Source organism: Pithys albifrons, chromosome 15 (assembly GCF_047495875.1).
Source record: "Pithys albifrons albifrons isolate INPA30051 chromosome 15, PitAlb_v1, whole genome shotgun sequence".
NCBI classification, from domain to species: domain Eukaryota; kingdom Metazoa; phylum Chordata; class Aves; order Passeriformes; family Thamnophilidae; genus Pithys; species Pithys albifrons.
In genome coordinates, this window is record NC_092472.1 from 10,550,721 (window position 1) to 10,573,969 (window position 23,249).

At 44.0% G+C, this 23,249-nt stretch overlaps 1 protein-coding gene across 1 annotated transcript in view; it reads left to right on the plus strand.

Moving 5' to 3' along the window:
• Positions 1-1,636: 1,636 nt before the first annotated feature.
• The window catches only part of NSG2 (neuronal vesicle trafficking associated 2), a 34,874-nt gene continuing 13,261 nt past the window's right edge, over positions 1,637-23,249 (plus strand). Inside the window, exons 1-3 of the mRNA XM_071570521.1 lie at positions 1,637-1,765; positions 2,240-2,390; positions 15,012-15,131. Coding sequence (XP_071426622.1) covers positions 2,262-2,390; positions 15,012-15,131 — 249 coding nt within the window. The 5' untranslated portion in view covers positions 1,637-1,765; positions 2,240-2,261. The remainder of the gene's footprint in view (positions 1,766-2,239; positions 2,391-15,011; positions 15,132-23,249) is intronic.

A 23,249-nucleotide genomic window follows, 5' to 3' on the forward strand; every position in this document is an offset into this window, starting at 1 on the left:
AGAGGTTTGGCCTTATGCAGAACTGTGACACACAAAATTCCAACTCAAGCATTAAAAACTGGCATAACTATCGGAAACAGGACCTTTAATGGACCATGTAAAGTGATGTTAGTAGCAAGTAGTTTTAGCTGCCTTTCAGTTTTTCCCTCTGTACTGTGAACAAGCTCTACCACTGCATTCAGCACTTTCCCTTGTTCTGCCAAAATATGGCTTTAAATAAGTTTTCACAAGTCAGTTTTAAAAGGCTTTATTATGGAAACAGTTCACGCCTTAAAGGAGTATATTTAGGTCTTGTGAAAGATGCCAACTTGTGAGCTCTGGAGGCAAATTCTATATTTATAAACAAATCAGGCTGAAGTCATCCCAAAGTATCCTCTGTCTCCAAGTGAAGTGTTCAGCCTCACACTGGTAGTTTGGGTGGTGCTGGTGGTGGGAGTCCAGTACAAAGCTGAGCAGGGCCAGGAACTTGGTCCTGTCCTGCCATTCCAGTATTTGAGTATCACAGAATCATTAAGTCTGGAAAAAAACTCCGAGATCATCAAGCCCAACCATTAACCCAGCACTGCCACTTCCACTGCTAAACCATGAGTGCCACATCTACAAGTTTTTTGAACACTTCCAGGGATGGCGCTTCTGCCACTGCCCTGGGCAGCCTGTTCCAATGCCTGGCCATGCTTTCAGTGAAGAAATTCTTCCTAATATCCAAACTGCAGCTCCCCTGGTGCAACCTGAGGGTTTCCTCTCATCCTATCATTTGTTGCCTGGGAGAAGAGACTGATGCACACCTGGCTCCACCCTCCTGTCAGGTGTTTGAGTGGGCACCAGGGAGGAAGACTGACCTTTGAGTGGGCACTTGGGAGCTGTGACTGAGGGCCATGAAGTTCATAAATGGATTGGGGAACCTTCCCTATGGAGAGAGAGGGCTGAGAGAATTGGGGCTGTTCAGCCTGGAGAAGAGAAGTTTGTATGGAGACCTCACAGCCCCTTCCAGGATCTAAAGGAGGTGATAGATGGAGAGGGATCCTGGATAAGGAACTGTAGTGACAGGACAAGGGGGAATGAGTTCAAAGTGAAAGAGGGTAAATTTAGGCTAGATATATGAAAGAATTTCTTTCCTGTGAGGGTGGCGAGGCCCTGGCACAGGTTGCCCAGAGAAGCTGTGGCTGCCCCATCCCTGGAAGTGTCCAAGGCCAGGCTGGATGGGGCTTTGAGCAACCTGGTCAAGTGGAAGGTGTCCCTGTCCATTGCAAGGCATTGGAGCTGGATGATCTTTAAGATCCTTTCCAACCCAAACCATTATGGGCTTCTATGACATTGAGTGATGCTCCAGTGAAGAACAGGGTGGACAACGTCAGCATGGGCCAAACGGTGGCAACGGCGGTCCTATCACCATGCAGCCACCCTGAGCCATCCCCACCCTGGGCCATCTCCACCTCCAGTGCTCTCTATGCTCCATGTGGAAGTGTCCCAGCTCGCTCTTGTCCATCTCCATCCTTTGTGCCACCGGGACGCGGCCCCTCCCTGTCCCCCGCGGCCTGCAGGGGGCGCCCGCGGGCCGTGTGCGGTGCGGCCGGCAGGGGGCGCCCGAGGCCGCGGCGGGCGGTGCTGGGGGGGGGTGTGAGCGGAGCCACCGCCCCGAACCCGCCCCAGTCTCCGCCGGAGCCGCACCGAGCGCGGGCGCTGCGCTGTCCCTTCAGCACCGCTCCCCCCGCGGCACCGCCGCCTGCACCCGGCACCGCCGCCGCCCCTCGCCGCCTGCTTCGCCGTAAGTACTGCCCGCCGACCGACCGCCCTACCCCCGCGCCGCGCCGGGGGTGCAGGGCAGGGGTTCTGTCCCCTCGGGGGGCTGCGGGAATAGGGGGTGTGAGCGAAACCCGCCCTGGTGTCGGCGCCGGATGCGCCCCGTCCCCGTGTCCCTCTGTCCCCCTGTCCCCCCGTTCCCCCGTCCCTGTGCACGGCTGTGGCAGTGGCGGTGCTGGTGGCTCTCCCGGCATTGCTGCTGATATTCCCGGTGGCGCTGGTGGTATTCCCGGTGGTTTGGGGTCGGCCGTGTTTGTACTGACAGCTCGGGGGGCTTAAGGCGTGTGTTTGGGATGTCCGTAAGGGGAATGTGGCGGAGAAGTCAAGTCCTGTTCCCTGGAACCCGGGGACGGACACATCACCCCCAGGCGAGCAGGGAAAGGCAGGAATCCTCCCCTTCCCGCTGCCCCCGTGACTTTCATCGTCTTCCTGGTTTTAGGTCTGGAAAGCAAGGTCCAAGGATGGTGAAGCTGGGGAGTAATTTGAACGACAAGAACAACAAACCACCATCCAACGAAGATGGTTTTCAGACGGTTCCTTTGATCACACCTCTGGAAGTAAATCACCTGCAGTTCCCGGCTCCGGAAAAGGTAAAGCAGAATCAGATGGTGCTTCTGCATGTTGTGCACACATACGTGCTCCTTGGTTTTCACTTGGCACTGGTGATAGGAACTGTGGAATATTTATTCAATAAATAAAAAAGGGTTTATCTTTCATAGTCTCTCTGGTTTTAACATGGCAAATAAGCACGCAACTATCCCCCAACTGCTTCCTCCCTCAAACCCTCCCTCTCCCCCCTAAATACTCATAAATACAACTGGAAAAAGCTTGGTTGTGTTTCTCTTGCAAGTGCTGGAGAAACTGAGGAGCAATTTACAATATGTTATTATCAGTGAGATTAATGGCCTGCATTGAGAGTAAGTAATGTGATAACTCTTCCAAAATAAGCAGCTGTTTTAATTATCTCAGTTAAGCTCTGTTTTCTTCTTCACGGCTTTGCAAAGCTTATTTGGGCACTGAGAATGCTGATTTCTCCGAGGAGAGTGGCTGAGTTCCTGGGGAGCAACCCAGGCATTTGTTTGTCCCTGAGACACAGTTCTCCCCTGCCCTCTCAACTCTCTCACACCTGAATGCAGCACTAAAATGTCCAGCAATGTTCATCGGTGATTGGCTGTGGGTTGTGGTGGGGAGGTTTTGGATGCAGGATGTACTAGGAAATCTTTTGTCTCGATGCAGAGATGATGCACATCAATATAACCTGGTGAGAACATGATGAGACTGTAAAAAGTCCGTATGCCCCAACAGTCCTTACCAAAACAAAGCCTGTCTGCAATGTAGTTCCCAGATACCACAGAGGTGGAGCCAACTCACCCCAAAGTACAGACAGAATGATTAGATCTCACAGGATAATGGAATAACAGCAAAATTAACACTGATGATTATTGAATATGTATCCTGGATTTACTATTGTACAAAATGAATTTTCTCTAAATAACATTAGGAGAACATGATGATGGATATGATAAACTTGTCTAGGTAGACAAACTGTGTTTATTTTATGATAGGGCTGAGTCAACTGCCTTGACATCCTGAGAACCAGAGCTGTGCTAGACAAAGGGGCTGATTTCATTCTCCCTGTGCCTCATGATGATCAGGTGCAACTTTGCTACATTCAGAGGAGTTAGATTTCCATAATTTTTGTGAATGAGAGTCTTAACCAACCCGTATCTACGACTCTGATAAGTAAGATTAAGCAAAATAATTCAGGCAAGGCAGTGTGATGTGTCATGATGTCTGAAAACCTCAAAGGAAACTATAGGTGTGTAAAAGTAGCTCCAGTACAAATGGCTCATTGAGATCACCCAGTGTAACACGATGTGAAATTTAAATGACTCGTGGATCAGGTGAGACATGGATTACCCAACAAGAATTCTTTCAGGATAATGAAGTGGTAATGAGAGTTCTCACGACCACCACATTCCAATTGCCTGTTGGTGAACAAACACTGGCGTGTATTGGTCTGCTGTGATTCCTTGCTGATTTTTCTGTTTAGACTTGCCTACATCAATAATTCACATGTTGTTAGGTTACATTACCTTCATTAGCATACATTACTGTCAATGCATCTACTGACATCCATATTTTTCTTTGCTGGAAGAGTGGGATGTATCTCCAGGCGTGCTGAGTGTGATTCAGAACTCATTAGAGTCAGAGGTATTGATTTCTGCAGCCTGTGGTTCAGCTCCTGCATGCAGCAGTCCTGGAGTTAACGGGCTGGAGATCCCTTCACTAGGAGGAGAGGTTATTTATGATAAAAGCAAAATAATTCACAATCTGTTTCCTTTGCTCTTTGTAGAACAGGTTCTGTTGGGGTGAGTTCACCCCAGGGCAGAGGGGCTGTTTGAAGACCCGCTAACAAGGAGCTGAGCCTCAGGTGAAAAGCTTGGGCAGAGGTTAAGTGAGAGGGGGAAACTACAGCTTTGTTCTTAGGAAAGCAAAGCTGCTGCTGAATTCAGTCAGGCTGTGAGTCTGAGAAAGAGTAGATGTGGATTTCAAATATATCAACGTGCATTCTTGCTCGGCAGTGAGGAGGCAAGGTTAAAAAAACTGCCTAAAATTGACTTTTTTTCTATTAATGAAACCTGTCAGCAGTTGATTTTTGGTTTGGGAGAGTGAGAGCACAAGGCAAGGTGTTTTCTGTGCCTCCTACATGGGATTCTGCAGGAGTGCCAGAGCCAAACCAGCCCTGGGGTCTGTGGGCGACAGCTCAGCGGGGATTTAAAGACTCACAGGATTTCTGCAATGCAAACCGAGTCCTGCTGTCAGCAACCACAGGGAGGCAATGCTGCCAGCCAGCTCCTGCCTCTGCACTCAACAAAGAACTGTGCATTGTCCTGGCATCCTCCTGTGACTGAAAGCTAAAAAAAACCCCAACCCTGCTAAATATTACCCTTTCTGAGCCTCTCTTCCCCCTTAGGGAGGATCTGCATTTATGAAACTGTGAACTCTGAACCCGAATCTAACCTTGGGGCCAGGGCAATTCAGGATGTATCAAAGTCAGGGCAAGGAGGTTTGGGGCTCTATCTTTGCTCTGGCTTCAGTCTGTCTGGTAATGGAGGAGTAGTAACAGCTTCAGATAGTGATTCAAGAGTGTATGAGGTCTGTGCTGAGCAACCCACCTGCTCTTGCTACTAGTGTGCAATAATGCCTTCACCTGGTGTATAATTGCAAGCTCTACTCATTTTTAGGCTTTTTTTTTTCAGTTGAGTCTTACACTTGCAAGTTGAAGAAAATCAAACCTGTTTGTCATATCCTTCAAAGCACCCCACAAAGCCTGTGGAATTGACAGACTGAAAATTGTGGTTTAAGGGCTTTAAATAACTAAGTTTTCTTCATTTTAAGGATATTTTTGTAACTGACTCACTCAAGAGTCACTGAAGTGACTCTCAGCATCAACCTCTGTAGGTGTTTCCCTAGAGATTCCATGATCTCTTTCAGAGTGTTTTCTGCGTTGGTTTCCCTTTCAGAGAAAGCATAAAGAATATAAAAATGAAGCTTTTGAGCATGTGATATAATCCCTGAAGCCCACCTCTTTTCCGATAGTTCCTTGATTCTAAGAAACCATATGGGGGGTGAGAGGGAAAAACACTTTCTTAAAGGTGTACTTAAATTTACTGTCTGTCCTTTTGGGGGTGCTTTCCTAACAGGCTTGTTTTTCAAAGCAATCTGAGCTTAGCAGCTCCCTCTGACTTCCACCTTGAAGCTGCTGGGAAAATGCAGGCAGGAATTTATGGGGATTCAATTTGGCAACTTTTTTTTTTTAATTTAATGGTGGGCCAGTGGACTATTTCATTTTCCACCAAATGAGGATGTTCCCTCCCAAGGCTCATGCTGTTCCTCCTGCAGCATCAGCACTCTTGTCCTTCTGTCAGCAGTTGTGTGGCTGCAAGGGGAGAAATGTACCCAGGATTGTAATTTCCCCCTTAGGGTGCTAAACCTGATGTGTATTTATATTTATTGACTATCTCCAATCATTTCCCTTGTCTCCTGTTCTCTCGCTGGGGCAGAAGGCAGAGACAGGTGCTTTTAAATCAGTTTTCCATGGCCTTTTTACTGAAATCCATCCATGTAACAGCAGTAACAGCCCCATCACTGGTGACAAGCCCTTGACCTGGCTTTTTATGTCTCTGAATTTCATTTCTTCTGATTCAAAAAGCAGAAAAAAGACCCCAACAAACCCATGCCTCCCCCCAAACCAACAGAAAAAAAACCCCAAAACTCCCCAGAAGTCTTTTATCTTTTGGAACCAAAAGGGGAAAAGATGAGCTGTTGCCTTGTTTTCTGAGGTGTAGACAAAGTGCTTCAACTGTAATTGTGTTTCTTCAATGATAATGCTAAAAGATGTGTAGCTTTTCTGTTAACTGGAATTTTAAATGAGACCAACAACTGGGAGCCCTTGGTCTCTGGGCTCACTTTGGTATAATCCAGCAGGAAATGCCTCTGTTCTGGCAGAAAAATCCCAATTTTACATAACACAAAAGTGCATGAAAGCTATTGTCAGGGCTGGAAAAAACACCCGGCATCTCTTTTGTGGTGAAGGCTGCAGAAGGTTTATCATGTGGTCCATTGTTCTTTATTTTGAATGCACCAGGAGGCTCGAGAATTAATTTCTCTAGTGGCAAATTCCTGCCATCCAACCCAAGAAAGAAAAAAAATAGATGTAACTGCTCTCTTCAAATGCTATTCCCACCCTATGCTCCTGCCCCTTGACTGAGACTACACGTTTACACAGAGCAATCAAGAGTTCCTGAAAATCCAGGGGGTCCCTTGTGTTCACAGCCTGTCCCTGTTGGTTCAACAGAAAATAATGTTTGGTCCTGACCAGCTGAGCAGGAATAATTAATAGTAGCTGGATGAGTGCTCTTGTACCTCGGGGACTGCTTGGAGCTCTGTCCTGAAACACTGATGCCAGCCTGCCCTCTGTGGAGCCCAGCCAGCCTGAAGACACCTGTGGTCAGGGCAGTGTGGAGCTCATTTGGGGGTGTGTGGTGCTGGTTTTGGGTTGTGTGGAGCTGGTTTTGTGGAGCTCCTGCACATGGTGGGGCCAGAGGCAGCTCAGCCTTCCCTGCTGATGTCTGGGGGACAGGTGGCTGTGCTCCTGCTCATCCACTGGTGAGGTTGGTGGGATAGGGCAAGTGGGAAAAGGAGGGATGGGGCAGGGCTACGAATGTGGCAGGTGGAGGAAGGAGGAGTGAAAGGGAGGAGGATGCAAAGGGAAAGAAAGCATGAATAAAAGAAAGGAAGGGAATAAAAAGACAGCATTACAAACATAAACGAACAGACGGGCTGTATTACCTTTCTTCATACTTTCCTTTCTGCACTTGGGATACTCTGCCTAATCCCCACAAATACCAAAGTCTGAGCCTTCCTCTCCTGTGACATTGTCTCCTTCCTACATGTGCAAATCCATTTGTCCTCTAAATGTGTATTTGAACATAAACACCACCTCTGCTCGTTAAGCTGTAGTATCTGCAGCATTGCACTCTCTGGCAGAGCAGCATTTCTGGGGGAACCTTTTTGATGATGTTTGTGTGTTTTGGACAGTCCTGCTTGTGATTCTTGGCAGTTCATGCTCCTCTTCTTTGGCTATCACTGCTGCTGTGCCAGCCTGCCCCTCACACACCAACCCCTCTGTCACAGGCCATCCAGGCACTTGCACTGGCACTGGGACAGCATCCAGCACCTCCCGTGCATCCAGACAATGTGCTGCTGCTGCACAGCTTCCCTCTGAGCATCCCAGGATTTGTGCAGCCTGTGCAGAAATCTCCCTCCTTAACTGCACTGCCATCAGTGTCTGAATGAGGGGCTTTGAAGCTGCCTGGTTTTGTGAGCTCCATTGCCTCTCTCAAACCCACTTATGTCTGCACTGCAATTCCTGGAGCTGCATTCTGCAGAAACAGCAGGAATGGACACAGGGAAAGTGTGTGAGGGTATGGAGGTTTGGCTGAACCTGTTGTAATCTATTCTTTTCTCTAACATGAAAGCCAATTGCTTAGGGTGCAAGTATTTAAGCAAGACTGTGAAGTGAACTCCACATACCAGTTACTTACTGGTCTGAAACGGAAAACTAGGCAGGATCCTTAACGGGTGTAAATCAGTGCAGTTCAGAGGAAATCCATGGAGCTCTGCTAATTTACCCTGGCCAATTTACCCTCCCTGCAGCTCAGTGGTTGATTCTTTTGTCTGCTCTGCTAAACCTTCTCCTGGATGAAGCTCCTGAAATCAATTTTTGTCATCCCTTCACAGCTTCCTGTGGGTTCCTGATGGTTACGGTCACCTAGGGCTTTGCAGGGAGACTTAGCTGGATAAATTCCAAGCTCCTTTTATGCTTGGAGCTGTGCCTTTCCCTTCTCAGCTGCTTTCAGCTCCCAGCGCAGCCTTTGCATTCTGTGCTGCCTTTCACTGGTGATGCCAGGGCTGATTACATTTGCTGTCTTTGTCCTTTTGTGATGTTCCTTATGCCTGGAATATCCTTCTGGCACTGATTCAGGACACTGCTTTTTGCTACCACCCTCCGTGAAACTCATTTCCAGCACAACACCCATTAGATGAGCAAATACAGGGTAAAAAAATCAGTACTGACCCTGGCTTTCTCCTTTGGCTATGGATTTGATCCAGGGGTTCTTTGTCTTAAAATTTCTTTTTTTTTTTCCCTGATATTTCAGGCATGTTATGTATTCAGATAGCGATGGGCACTACCATTACATACCTCCCAAATGCCAACTTTAACACTAACCCTTGGGAGGATTCTGTGTGTGAACAGGTGTTGAATTTTGGTCCTTCCTTGGTTTGGAGCACATGAGGAGAGAACCTGCCTCAGTCACAGCAGGTTTGGTGCCAGACTGGGGGTGACATTTGCAGTGCCTAGACCCCTGGGCAGGTCATGCAGGGGGGACTCGAGCTGGAGTCCTGCTCAGCTACTGATGCTCAACTGAGTAATGAAGGCAAAGGAAACCATGATGTTGGTGCCAGTGAGAAGTTCATGTTTTTACTTCTCTCCCTGCAAGGAATGGAGAAAAGTGTGGAAAGGAATGAAGCTGAATCTCATTTTCATTTAAAAGAGAGCCTGACTAATCCACATGGAAACTGATGGGAGTGTTACAACCATTTTGTGAGACTACAAAGTCCAGCTTTGAACTCGGAAGAAACCTTTCTCCTTGGTAGCAGAAACACATTTTGTTTATCTCTTCTGTCAATCTGACAGCTACTCCAAGTGAGAGACTCTTCATTATTAATAATCCCAGGAAGTAGTATTTTAAATTTTCATGGCTTGTGCTTTGCAGCACCTGAACCACAATATATTACATGCACCGTGGCAGTGAAGTGGGAATTACAGCAGGACAGCATGTCCTTTTCCAAATGAATAATTTAAAGTTTTCACAATGCCTGTTATGTTAAATATTATTACTCATTTCTTCAGGGAAAACCATAGAGCTCAAACGCAAATATAAAGTGGCAATAAGTGATGTTAACGTTTAGCCAGTTGGAGACAAGACCCAGAATTCATATCAGTTCATTTTCTGAAACACTTCATCCCTTTGCAGGAAAATCCTTTTTAAGGTTCCATGCTTAATGCGTTATTTTTCCATTTGTCACATTTCACGTCTACTCTGTTCTTTCCTCCTCAAAGCAAATGCTTTTAGTATAACCCACTTGGTTAGAAGCTTGCTTTCTTTTTCCTTTCAGCATCCCAAGGCTCTAAATTTCCCAGCACTCTCCTACTGTTTACCTTCTCAAGGTTGTCGATGATGGATTTCCTGCTGGTGTAGGCAGAGTCTCATCTGTTGTTTCTCACCTCAGCACACCTATAATTTTCCAAAGCTTCACTACAAAGATGCCTGGTCCTGCATTCATTAAAGCCGAGGAAAGGTTTCCTATTGATTTCAGTCATGGCACTAGCATTAAGCCTGGAATAATAAGTGCATTTAGGTTTAGGACTCAATAAATGTATTAGCAAACAGCATCATTAGAAATGTCTTGCTTGTGTGGAGCTGTGTGATGGATATGGCTTGTGGTCCTGTTGTGTTGGGGTAACTCTCACAGGCCATTCCCTACAGACTGCTCTGACCTCTTCCAGAAGAGTGAGGAACCAGAAGATGCAAGAAAAAGAAGAGAAAATCAAAACCTTTCCAGATGTGGAGAGTATTATTACATCTGCTGAGCTAGGGTGGCTGAGTAGGACAGTTTTACAGAGGGCTGCCATTATCCATAGAGCGTCATACCTCCTTCCCACCCCAGTCACACTTGGCCAGCCCCTGATCCCAAGAATACCAAATCTTTATGGAAAATCTGCTGGAGCTACTTTTATCACTAATTAATGAAAACCTGAGAAAACATGATGTACTGTAAGTAGAGAACTGTGGTCTGAACTTCTGACTCAGCAAATGCCAGTGTGACTCAGCACATTACTGAGGTTCTTTTTCTGTCTTTTTTCCCCCTACTCCTCCATCAGTAATATGGGATCATGGGGTTAGGGCACCCTGAGCTCTTGCTGAAGATTTCCCCAGGATCCCCAAGCATCAGTGTTGGAACTGGCTGTGGGCAGGTGCCTGAAGCCAGTTCAAGCTCTGATCTGCCAAGGCACTTAAATGCACACTTAACTTTAAATATCCAGCTAATCCTGCTGGTACTAATAGGACTACTTGCATGCTTAAGTGCTTTGCTGAATTAGTAATTAATTAGTTCACATAGCAGATAAATGTGGTTAAGAAGGAAGCTTCAAGGACTTCAGTGTGGATTCCTGTAGTTAGATGTGTCTTCTTGCAGCCCTTTTCTTTGCTCTTGTATTCATACAATCACTCTGCAAACCTCAGATAGGAAACAGCTTTCAAAGAGCAGTTTTATATCAGATGCAAAATGAGGAAAGTCCCAGATAATTTATTTGTGTCCCCTTTATTGTATTTGCCATAAACAACACAGTCTCTGCAACCTAAAGGTAGAGGATCTCTGGGAAATAGTGCAAAACCTTTTAAGAACAGGTCACAGCAGCAAGTTAGCAGGGAGATCCCCTGAGTTACACTCACCTGAGCTCCATCCCCACCACAGACTGTAAAGCACAACTGAAGGGCTGGACTAAGCTGGCAGGGAGGCTGCTGGTTTTGGTGGACAGTGACAACACACAGAGTGGGGCACAGGTAAGAGCAGGTGCTGAATCAGGGCACAGATAATGAAACACAGAGTCTGACATGTGTCCAAACAAGTTCTAAGTTTTTTTATCCAGCAGTCACAAGGGCTCAGGCAATCCAAAGAGCTGTTGGGAGTGCTTTTCCTTTTTAACATTCATTTGAAAGTGTGCAGGTTGCTTCAGAAAACATAATGCAATAACATAAAGAAATAATGAAAAATAATAATACAGTAATTCTCTGCTCCAATAAGCTCGTGGTTAGTGATGCCAGCCTGGACCAGCCAGACCCTTCTCACCAGGAGGAGAGTGAGTTAAGACAAGCCTTGGAGAGCAGCAGCAGGAGCTGAGAGTTCAAGGAGACAAGTACAGAGAATGGGCAGAGGTGTTTCTGCAGTGGGAGTGGAGAAGGGGCTGATTGTCTGTATTGTGAGTATTCTAGAGATTAGTTATCCATTGAAGCACCGATTTGATTGTTTGAGTTTATTGTTGGTACCCAGGAGACCGGAGCACAGCCAAGCTGCTGACAGTTCTGGAAGTTGTCCCCTTACAGCAGCTCATTTCCAACAGTGACAGCACCCCAGAGAAGGGAATGGGGAGATGAGCATTTCTTTCATTTCAGTTTGCTTTGAATTGCAGCTTACACAGGACCCCAATTTTATACTCACTTTCTCTGGTTTCAAACCAGAGTGACTCTTCCCAAGTCAGCAGCACTGCAGAAGCCTCAGGGAGAGGGAATGGAGATCTTTGTGTTTCCTGTGGTTTGTATTAAACGCTGGTAGCTCTCCCAGAAAACCTGTCGTGCTGTGAGATGAATGTACCTTGTTTGCATGGAAACAGTGGGATCCTGGGCTCGGATGGAACTGCTCTGGGGCAGCTGGTGATGAATGAACGCTGATCATTGCACCGACTGTGGAGTCCAGGAGGTTTTATTACTCTACATTCAACTGCAATTTGGATAGAATTTCTGGAACTTTATTGCCAGGATTTTTTTCTCACTGGCAAAATGGAAAGAAAAAGTGAAAAAGGAGTGATGGCAGGAAACTGAGAGGATGGAAAGCAAATCTTTCGAACACAACTCAAATCAGAAAACTGGAAAATGAAAACAGATCAACCAACAAAAGTAGCAAAAAATCCCAATAGTGCTAAAATTTCAGAAAAGTTTCTTTATAAGATTATTCTTCCATGTCTGAATTTGCACTTGTAACTTTTCAAGAGTGGCATCCATTCTCTTTTATTTAGGCTGTAGGAGACTGAGCAAGAGGTAGCTCTGTTCTTCTAAATGTACACCCCATGCCCTCAGCAAAATTGCATTTTTATCATTACTGCCACAATATTGAATACTTCCCCCCCTGCAGGTTTTCAGTTTTCTCTTTGACCTTTGTCATTTGATTTCTGTGCTCTCCTTTAAAGGGGAGACCTCACCAACTGCCCTGTCTTTCTTTTGCTGAGTAGTTCCACCGGGTGTCTGACAAAGATACTTCAGGAGAGCACATTTTTAGCTTTTGCAATGCCAAAAGGCATTTAGCAAAGATACTTCTTACCTCTTCTACTAAAGCTTTTTGATACCTCTGCAAATTTCTCTGCAGAACACTGACCTGCAGGATGACTCTGGCTCTGTGCTCACACATTTCACTGCTGGCACAGTCAGCAAATTGTGTTTCAAGTAGCTTCTCATCTGGCTGGGGACTGAGCTTGCTTATTTATTCACAGACATGATAGAATTGCTACTGGACCTGAATCCGATGCCTTGTGAGGGGCTGTGTGGGTGTATTTTCAGTCTCATGCTGTATCCCTGAAGACAGCATAATTCAAACTTTCCTGCTTATAGGATACTGATTGAATGTAACAACAGTTCAAAAATACCCATAGAAAACTGGTGTTGATGGCAGAGAATGGAAGAAAATTGAATTGTATATAGAAACAAGTAAAGTTTTAACTTGATTTTTCCTTATATTTTGGCTTCATGGTCCTTCATTAAGACCCAGTGTTAGAGTTTGTGAAAAAGCCCACAAATTTACAAATTTAAAAATTATGTCTGCAGCTAAGATTTATCCCAAGCAGGAAGCATGAATTTGGGGGAATTGGGTATTGTATGAAAACTGAATTAGCACAATTTTTAAGCACTGGTTGGCAGGTGTTGGTGGCTGGCACTGTAATTTTCTGTACTGTGTTTACAAAAGGCCAGCAAGAAGACCGGAAGGCTGGCCAGCTGCTGAGTCCTGAGTGCACTGGCCTCCTTTTGAAGGAGAAAATGAGGTTTATTGCTTGTTGGAAACTCGTAGCTGACACAGGCCAGTTGGTCTTGGTTGGAGAGGGAGCTTTGCTTTATTTTGCACACAGTGTGCTGGAGATAATGGGCAAAATGGGGTTTGATTCAATAGTAGGTTCAGAGTAGCATTAGAATTCATCTCAAACCTGCCAAATCAAACTTGTCCCCATGTGTCATTTCCCATCATCTGTGTTGTGCCATCAGAAATCCTGAGCTCTAAAATGCTGATAGAAATGTATTTGAGTGGCTTTTTGTCCTCTTTTCTTCCTAAGTCTTAATATTGCAAATACTACTGTAATAAATACTGTTGAGAGGGATTCAGTGAAGGATGTAAATATTCATCAGTCTTTAATGATTTGCATTTGAATCCAGAAAATTGGCTTATGACTCCTCACTGGTTTTCTGTCACTCTGATTTTCACATGCATTAAGCGCAGGAAGATTTAATACCTGGGTTTCTCTTTGGTCCAAACCAGACTTTGCTGTCTTCATTTGGAAATAAGTCCTTGATTAGCTGGGAACTCAACCTTGTGCATCACTTAATCTTTCTCAATCCTTCAGAATGTTTTTGTTTCTAAGTAAGAGCTTTAGGATCACCCCTGTCACTCTCATCTGGACCAGCCACGACTCCTGGAGTATTTGGTTTTCACCAGACTAACAGCTGCACAGTCCTGCAGCTCAGAATGGGGGCCAAAAAGTGGAAGTGTTGGCCCTGAGATTGAGAGCTATGATGTTCTTTCTATCCTATTTTAACCTCCCCAAACCTTGCAAACCACACCAAACCATTGGATACTCTGTGGACCTTGTCTCTGGGTTGGGAATCCTGTGCAGAAACTCAGCAGTAGTGTCTTCCCCAGGGATGAGCTCCAGGCTTTGGCAAGTGCTGAAGATGGGGCTGTTTTGTCTTCTCTTGCATTTCCCAGCTGGAGTGAGAGGATGTGAATCTGCTGGAATGCTCTCCAGATGCTCTTTAGCTGCACAGGCTCATGGATGGGTAGTCTTTCAGGATTCTCCTGCATAATGGGTTGGATGCACTCGCTCCTCTGAAGGGCTGTTTCCGAGCACAGCCCCAACACTCATCCCCTCTAGGAGCACTTGGAATTGGCTGTTACCTTCACTGTGTTTGCAGTGGGTGCAGTTCACCAAAAATATTTAGGGTCATTCTAGATCACAGTTCACTGTAGATTGACAATGCAACTTTGGTAATTTGACCAAACCCTTTTAAAAACCCCTTATGGCTTCTCCAATGGCAAAACTACCTCATTTTTATAAGATTTGTGGGACCTGGATTAATCAGCAACTGACACGGATCTTCAGGGGAAAACCCAAGGTGGTAATATCAGATTAATATTGATAATCTGGAGCCTGAATGAATGAGACATCAAATGGCCTAAATGTAAATTGGCTTCAGTGGAGCTTGATAGGTTGGAGCTTTTGATTAGTGAAGCTCTTCTTTAGGTTGCGCTGTTGCTGTGCCTGTTGAACACGATATAAAGATTAAATGGCTAGTCCCAAACAAAAGTGGGTGTCAAGCATTTTCCTGTCAGTTATTTTAAGACTCAGTATGATCAGCTCACTGTCCTAGTTCTGTGTATCTGCCTGCCTGTTTATCTGTCTCTTATTCCTCAGGCTGTGATGAGTTAGTGTTAATTCATGGTGCCTGTGTAAGTCCAGGGGATGGTTTATATAGAAAAGCTTAGATAACAAACCCAAAATGTGTACTGTGGGCAGAAACCTTAAAAGTGTTGATATTTTTCAGGTAATTGTGAAAACAAGAACAGAGTATCAGCCTGACCAGAAGAACAAAGGAAAACTCAGAGTGCCCAAAATTGCTGAATTCACAGTCAGTTTCACTGATGGTGTAACAGAGAGACTAAAGGTAAGAAATGGTTATTCTACTGCCTTCTGATGCAAATGCCATTCATTTTAAAACAACTGAATCAGAGTGACAGTAAAGACATAACAAATTTAACACTCTGCTCATCACCAGGGTCAGTGAGAGGTTTATCTGCATGAGTATAAAGCCTTTTTATTAGGACAGGCATGAAGATACCTTCTGAGCTACATCTAAAGTAGGAAATGCTTTTCTTTTCCAGGAAAAAATATGAAAATATTTTCCTACCCAAACTGAAAGTAAAACAAGTTTGAATCTTCTTTCTTCTCAGGCATTTGTGTTTAGAAAGAATAAAAAAACCCCACAGTGAATATTGATTGAAACAGTTTGTTTCACCTTTTAAATGTTTTTTGTCTTGTAGCCAAACAAACCTCTTCACATATAAATAGTTATTATATTATTATAGATTTAAAGTCACTTCAAACTGCATAGAAGAAGAGATACTAGAGAAGTATCCAAGCATACCCTGTCCTATAAGCAGTTTTGGTTCACAGGAATTGGTATTCTTGATGGAAAATGTTTCCTTGAGAAATTTTCAACAGGCTCTACTCAAACATGGAAAGAAACTCATGAATTATTGAGTGCCCTCAGTTCCTGTTGACTGCAGCATATTAGAATGGCTCAGTTCCTCCTAAAATTAGACTCCAAGCATGTAGCTGCCAGTATTATCTCTCCTTTCATTGGGAGACCTGGTGCTTTTCCTGAGCCACAGAGCATGGCAGTGGTAAAAATATGAGATCTGATTTTACATTTTCGAAGTCAGAGGAAATATCAGTGATTTGAGTAGAGAACACTGAAATCAGGCAGTGCCTGGTTATAGTCCTGCTCCTTGAAAAGCTTGGAGTAGAAATGTTTCTGAAAGAGCACCATCCTCAACAATTAGCAGGAATTGACTCAAGGAACTGAATAGTTTTTCATTTGGCGAAATTGTTCTCAGTTGCAAGAAATAAATAAGTTTATTATAATTATTTTCTAGTAATTTAGAAGAAAACAATCTCTTTTAAAATTGCAATGTGATAGAGGAAAAATTGTTTCCGTTCATCCTTGAAAAACTTCAAGATAAGGCTCGTTCAGCTTATTACAAGGAGAAATGTTTAGCTGCTGTCTTCAGAAGCACTACAGAACGTCACCATTTCTGTTTTTTTTTCCAGAAATTCACTTAAATATATTTCATAAGGATGGGTCTGTTGCCTTTATCCAGCATACTTTAAGCCATAATTTAATCTTTAAAAGTGTGTGAATAAATGCTTACAGGTTTTTTTTCAGTGGACATCAAGTGTTTTGATCTAAATTTACTTGCCAGGGCCTTTCATGCTGCTGATTTTGACTGAATTCTTCACTGATCTTATTGTGTGTGTACTGTCTATTTACCACCAGTGGTAACTCACTAGTAAAGGAAACAGTGAATTAACCACAGTTAAACCCAGCCTTGGAAACCACAGCAGACATTTTCTGGTGTGAGCAAGTTGCAAATCAAAACCAGACACGATGTGCCTGAGAAACAGCAGTAAATGTGGAGTCTCCTGGAAATGATGTATTGACTTGGGAGCTGCAATAAATGGCATTGTTGGTGTTGTAAGTAGTGGTGCCTCACTGGGTATTTAGAACTCAATCTGCAGCCCAGAGTGGTGTTAAGGTCAGTGTAACACCAAGTTTTAATCCCATCAAAAGATCTGGCCTTGTTATTTAGAAAAAAGCAATCAAGAACATCTCATCCTTACACACTGAGTTAATGTATAGCTCATCCACTGCTTTGGAGAAATCTCATTTCTTCTACTTCTATAGAGTATTTTATTTTTACTATTTTTGCACTACCCAACTTGCTACTGTATTCAAACCTCTGCTTTCATGTATTTTCTCCTCTCCCCTTCCTGTTTTGGGTGCAGTTCTCCCACCACTCTCACCCGGAGGCTCCAGCTGGGAGGACAGTCCTGGTAAAGGTGTGAGCTGCCTTCCCTTCCCTGCACACTGGGAGCTGCCAGTGGGAGCTGGGCCTTTTCCTATGCACCCTGGCAGCCTCACAGTTTCATTTTTAAGTTATTTCCTTTCCCTGAAGTCCATATGATTTTCATTCTCTGCTCTTCAGTGTCAACTTATTAATCAGTCAGCCTTCCGTCTAATACTGGATAAAACTATAAGCCTCTCCCTGCCTGCTTTTCATAAGGATTCCATGTATCCCATAAGATTTGTAGTATTGTTTCCTGACAAAAATAAGCTAATAGGTAATATTTCTTACCTTTTCATTTTTTGTACCAGTGCATGTTTTTAGGGAAGTTATGAAAAATACTGCCCTGTGGTTATAAGCTGTCCTATGATCTGATACTGATGAAATCATTTTACATTTGTTTTTTGTAAGAGAGATCATAGTAAATACTTTACTTTTATGATTTCAGTTTGGCTCCTCTTTTAAAAGCTTAAAAAAGATGATATAACTGTGATCATCATGCTTTCTTTTTTTGGCTGGTTTCTTTGTATAGGCATCTAGTGTGTGGTGTGTTAGAAATATCATCCACAACGTCTTGCTAACACAAGGAAAATTAAAGTGCTCATCTGTACTTGAGGTGGGCTGTTGGTAGCTGTACACTGGCAGAAGCAGGGAAATCATCCCTGTCATTTCTGCAAGAGAAACGATTTCACAGAATTTCCCAGAATCACTGAGGTTGGAAAAGACCTCCAGGATCGTCGAGTCCAGCCTGTGACTGATCACCACCTGGTCACCCAAACACTGAGTGCCACATCCAGTCATTCCTTGAACACCTTCAGGAATGGGGACCTCACCACCTCCCTGGGCAGCCCCTTTCAATGCCTGACAACCCTTTCCATGAAGAAATTCTTCCTGATGTCCCATCTGAACCTCCCCTGAACCAGTCTGAGGGCATTTCCTCTCGTCCTGTCCCTTGTTCCTGGGAGCAGAGCCTGACCCCACCTTGCTACAGCCTCCTTTCTGGTAGAAAATGCTGGAGGGAAAGGCCAACAGTCCATCCAAGTGTAGATGGTCCATTGGATTGCTGTATTCCAAATGTGTGAGAGCTGTATGGGAAATGATGTACAACTGGTGCTTAATTAAGGGTTTTCCTGGGCATCCATTTTGCTTCTACAGCTCTAATAATCTGTGTGTGAGAAGCAACATGTCTCAAAATGTGGTAGTTGTATGTTGGGGAGAGACAGGACAGTAAGAGGATGTGAAGACATATCCAAGAGATCCTCTCCTGTCTGCTACTGGAAAATACAAAGTGAGATGTCTTGTATTTTATTTTTCACCCAAATGGTAGAATTATGATCAATTCAAGCAGATACATGGCAGACTGAATTCCATTAATGAGTTTGTGTGGGAGTGTTGCTGGACTGTGTTTGACTGTGCTCCCCACACACTACTAATCTCTCTAGAGAGGTTTTTAACATTTCTGATTCAGTCTGTGAATTGCCTTTTTCTCCTCTCTACTTTCTGTCAACTGCTATGGGAATGTTCTCAGGGAATAAGGGAAGTCTCCCCAAGTCCTTGCTTTTTTCCCGAGTCATGTAGCTGGTGACCAGTGCCAGGATCCAGGGAATAGCTGTGTCACAGGAGGGTTAGATTGGATATTAGAAAAAAGATCTCCCAGAGAGTAGTCAGGCACTGAACAGACTCCCCAGGGCCGTGAGCACGGCCCCAAAGCTGCCAGAGCTCCAGGAGCATTTTGAAAACACTCTCAGGAACAGGGTGAGATTGTTGGGGTGTCCTGTGCAGGGCCAGGAGTTGGACTCGATGATCCTTGTGGGTCCCTTCCAGCTCAGGATATTCTGTGACTCTGTCATATAGAACAGCAGGATGTCTGGAGGAAATTTTGGGACCATGTGAACGTGGCAGCCAAATGCACAGATGCCCTTTATACTTCCTTTTGGGTATCTTTTATTGAAGAGACTAATGAATTATTAGACAAGTTTCTCACATGAACAAGCCAAAGCCAGAATTTAAGCTTATGCATGCATATTTTTCTACCATCTAGAATAGCACAGATCTGAGCTCTTTAATTATCATAAAGAAGAGACTGTCCTTAGCCACAGTTCTTATTTCACACTAGCTCTTCCAGGAATTTGAGATAGCTCCTGCAACTTGTCACATCCCCTAATAGATGAGATTATGATTCTCTATAGCTCAGCACACAGTGTCCTGAAAGTTTGACCAATTAGGCTGTTTCTTCAGTTGGATGAGTCACCCCATGCATGCTTTATCACAAGTGTTTAAATACTTGTGTGTAGATGGGTTACAAGAAAGTGATGTTAAAATAGCATTATGGTTGAGCCATACATACATAAAAGAAATTTATTTTATCATTTTACTTCTCCACAGAGAAGCAAAGACAACATTTTTCTAAGCTGACTGGCAGTGATTTGTAGACCTTTCCTTCTCCAGACTGTTTATACCTTTGGAGTGTGTTCTTCTAGGAAGTTTTTGAACTGCAGAGATTTTTGCAGTACACTATATACTGAGGTTTCCCAGTCTGAAGGTGAATGGTGCCTGGTGTTTGCCTTTCGTTTTTACCTCTTTGAGGGCAGCTCATGTTCCTATTCTTTGCCATCCAGTGACGACACCGAGGTGTTTTAGAGAAGGTCTGCAAATGTGATGACTCTCAGGATTCCTTTGTGGGATGACAGGTCTAACCCTTTGCATCTGAGGCAGGGCTCACTGCTTCTTTTCACCAATGATATTCTATTTTACAGCTTTTAAGAATAGTCTTTCATATGTGAGTATCATCATTCTTGTGAGTTTGTGCTCTTATTTCCTTCTTTCAGTACTGAAAAGGGATCAAATATTCTTTTGTGTTTCAAGCAGATTATCCATCAAATAGAGTCTTGTTACTTCTGGAGAACAGGATTTCCAGTGACTCCTTTTCTCTTCCAACCAGTCCAGATAGAACAGAAATCAGCCAGAGGCATATTTTTATACAAATAGCACCAGAAAGGTACTGGAGTGGTCTTTCAGCATTGGCTTAGGGTGCACTGGGCTGACACGTGTAACTGCTGGTCCATTACTGGTTTTACACAAATTGGTCTCTTATTACACAAGTAGGTTCACATGCAACCAGTCAGAGCCCTTTATCACTAAATGCCATGAACTATTCATTATTTTCAGGGAGACAATAATTTAATGATTGTCAGCTGGGTGATAGTTACCTACCATAGTTATCTGACTTCTCAAGCCTTCAACAGTTCTTTCCTTTTCGTGGATCATTTTTCTTTAGGAAGTTGAAGTTTTCAGTCATTCAGAGTTGGAATAATTAAACTCGGTACTTGTCTTTAACAGAACAAGTTGGGAGTGAGTGTATGGGGGAGAAGTTGAAATATGTAAGATGTTTTCCTACAAGCAATTTGTCTACCTGGAAAAATCATCTGCAAGTATTGATCATTTCTTCACTGGAGAAGGCTGGGAACTTCATTCTTGCTTCCAGTCGGCAGGATGCATTTTCAGAGTCACTGGCTGTATAATCTCTTCCTGTTGAGTGTGCAATGACCATCAATTTCTTATCATTAAATCAGCCCTCTCCTCCCTCCACCCTGAAACTGCTCTGCCACATGCAGATCCAGTAACCAGAGGATGTAATTATTCCCCACACTTTTCATCAGGTTCTTGAAATATGGTGGAACGCATTCAAATGTTGCTGTTATTGAAATGCTCATACTGAAACAATTATTTTCCTCTGACCTAATGTGAAAGATTTAGAACAAAATTGGTTTGTCTCCAGCCACACTCTACAAACCAGCCATTGATGCAACAGTTGTTGATTATCGAAACCAAGCCAATATCAGAAATGCTTGGCTCCTAACTAAGAAAGATTTTTCTGGGTTAGGGCCAGGGCTTGATTTCCTGTTGGTTGCAGCTTTGCCAAGTGAAAGATGCTTCCGCTGCTTCCCTCACTAGAAGGTGACCCAGCAAATCCCTAGGGAATTCTGATGGATCTTGTGGAAGGATTTTCATGTGACAGTTTAGAAGAAAGGAAGATCCTGAGTGTGTGTGTGTGTGTTTGTGGAGGAAGGTGTGGAGCAGGTCTGGATCACATTCTTTTAATCTGGGATTTAAGCACAAGGAGTCTTGTACAGTGTCAAATACAAGTCCCAGAGAAAAGGTGTCAGGCTTTTCACTGTGCCCATTCAACAAGCAAATAAATTTAAAGTCTCCTTTAATTGTTGAGTTACCACAGGGTTGGAGTAACTTGTGGAGAAAGGACTCCTCTGAGTGTAAGCAGGACAATTTTCTGTACTTCTTTTTAATGCTAACAATAACAGTGTTACCATGGCAACTGCTACATCACATCGGTTATCTGGGAGATGCAGAGTGGCTGCTGAAGGATCCCATTACACTGACTAATGTGAGTGGTGCTCCAGGGAGGGAACATGGGCTCATACACAGAGATTTTTCTCACTGTTGTGATAATTGTGGCTGTGGCTGAGACGTTGTTTTCAGGCTGCACAGCACTCAGATTGGATCCAGGAGAACAAGTGGCAAAGCAGAGGAAAACCAGAAAGGCGACAGGCACAGGAGACCAGTGGCAGTAGCATTCAGGCATCTTGTTGCACTGGCACCAGCACTGGGACTGCTGCGGTGCTTTCCTGTAGAAACTTGCATTCAGAGAAGGGCTTGGAGAGGTGCCAGTATGAAAGGGTTACATTCAGTCTCCATTTGGAGGTTTATTGCCTCCCTTTGTGTGTTCTCAACTGCCATCAGGCAGCCTCCTTTCCCAGTGGGCTCGGATGCAGTGGGCATGTTCTTGCAGGGGTATCAGGCAGCTCTCAAAGCACCAGAGTCTTTTTCAGACAGTGGTGAAGTCACTAGTGTCTGGAGCCCAGGCTTTGCCTTCTCTTTGCAAGTTGAGTATTTCCCAGTACAATGCAGAGGGTCACAGTTTCTCCTTCCTGCAATAAACACTGCTCAGCCCTGCCTGGGCTTGTGTCTACTTCTATCTCATGCAAACTGATACCCATATGGATTCAGACTCTCACTTGCAGTATGTATGCAAGGGAGAAATGTTCCTCATCATCTTTCTGCCTGAGCTCAGAAATCATTCTTCTCCTCTGGCTGTAATGGGAAGAGGAGAGAACAGGTCGTATCTGTCCCAGTTGGTCTCACAGGCTGCATGGAGGCAGATTGATAGACCCATTTGTGATCATCAGTGACACTTAGAAGCTGTGAGGGTGAGCAGAATGTGGATTTGTGGTTGAGCTGCCAGAGAACAGATATTTCTGATCACATCCCCAGGTATGACACTATAAACCCTTTAAGATTTCCCCTGTGGGTTTTGTAAGAGTTCCCAGCTAATACCTGGCTCTCTGGTACAGGCAAGGGCCCAGGAATGGGATGTCCATGTCTAAAATATACATGAGAGACGTATATTTTGATATAACTTCAGTGCTCTACATGACTGCCTTAGGGACCACCTTAAAAGGCAAACAAAAAACCCTAAACATGGCTTTTATATGAAATGGATCATTCCTTACAGTGCATTCTTGTTTTATGTTAGTTTTTACAGAAACACACATACCTACATTTTTGCAAAGTCAGGAAAAACCTCTAAAATGTATTTTATTTTTGCCATCAGCAAGCACTAATAGAGTAATAAGCTGAAGATATTTGTTTGAGGTGGCTTTTTTTTTTAATTGATTTTTTTGAGAGAAAAAGAAAGTTGATTGTTTGAGAGAAAAAGAAAGTTGATTGTTATGCAGAAAATGTCTAAAAATGGAAGTCACAGAGAATATTTACATGCCTATGGGTTTGTGGGGTAGACCTGTTGGAAACCCTGCTTGTTGGGTAGTTTTCTTGTCAGCATTTGAGATGAAATGAAAGATGCTTAATGTTGCTCTGGCTAAAGGGACCAGACAGGATACAGAAGGAGAAGGAAAGAGTTTTCAGCTGATGAAACCAAGGCAAAGTTTATTGACTGTTGTGAAATGTATTTTGAAGTACATTTGTAGCCAAACCACAGAATGCTAAAAAAAAAATAGGGAAGTGAAATGCTTCACTCATACATATTTTTCCATGTAATGCTTCACTCTCTATTTCTAAAGCAGCACAGGCTGTGATTGAATGTTAAACAGACCTGAGCTCCCTCTTGTTGGTACTTGCAGATG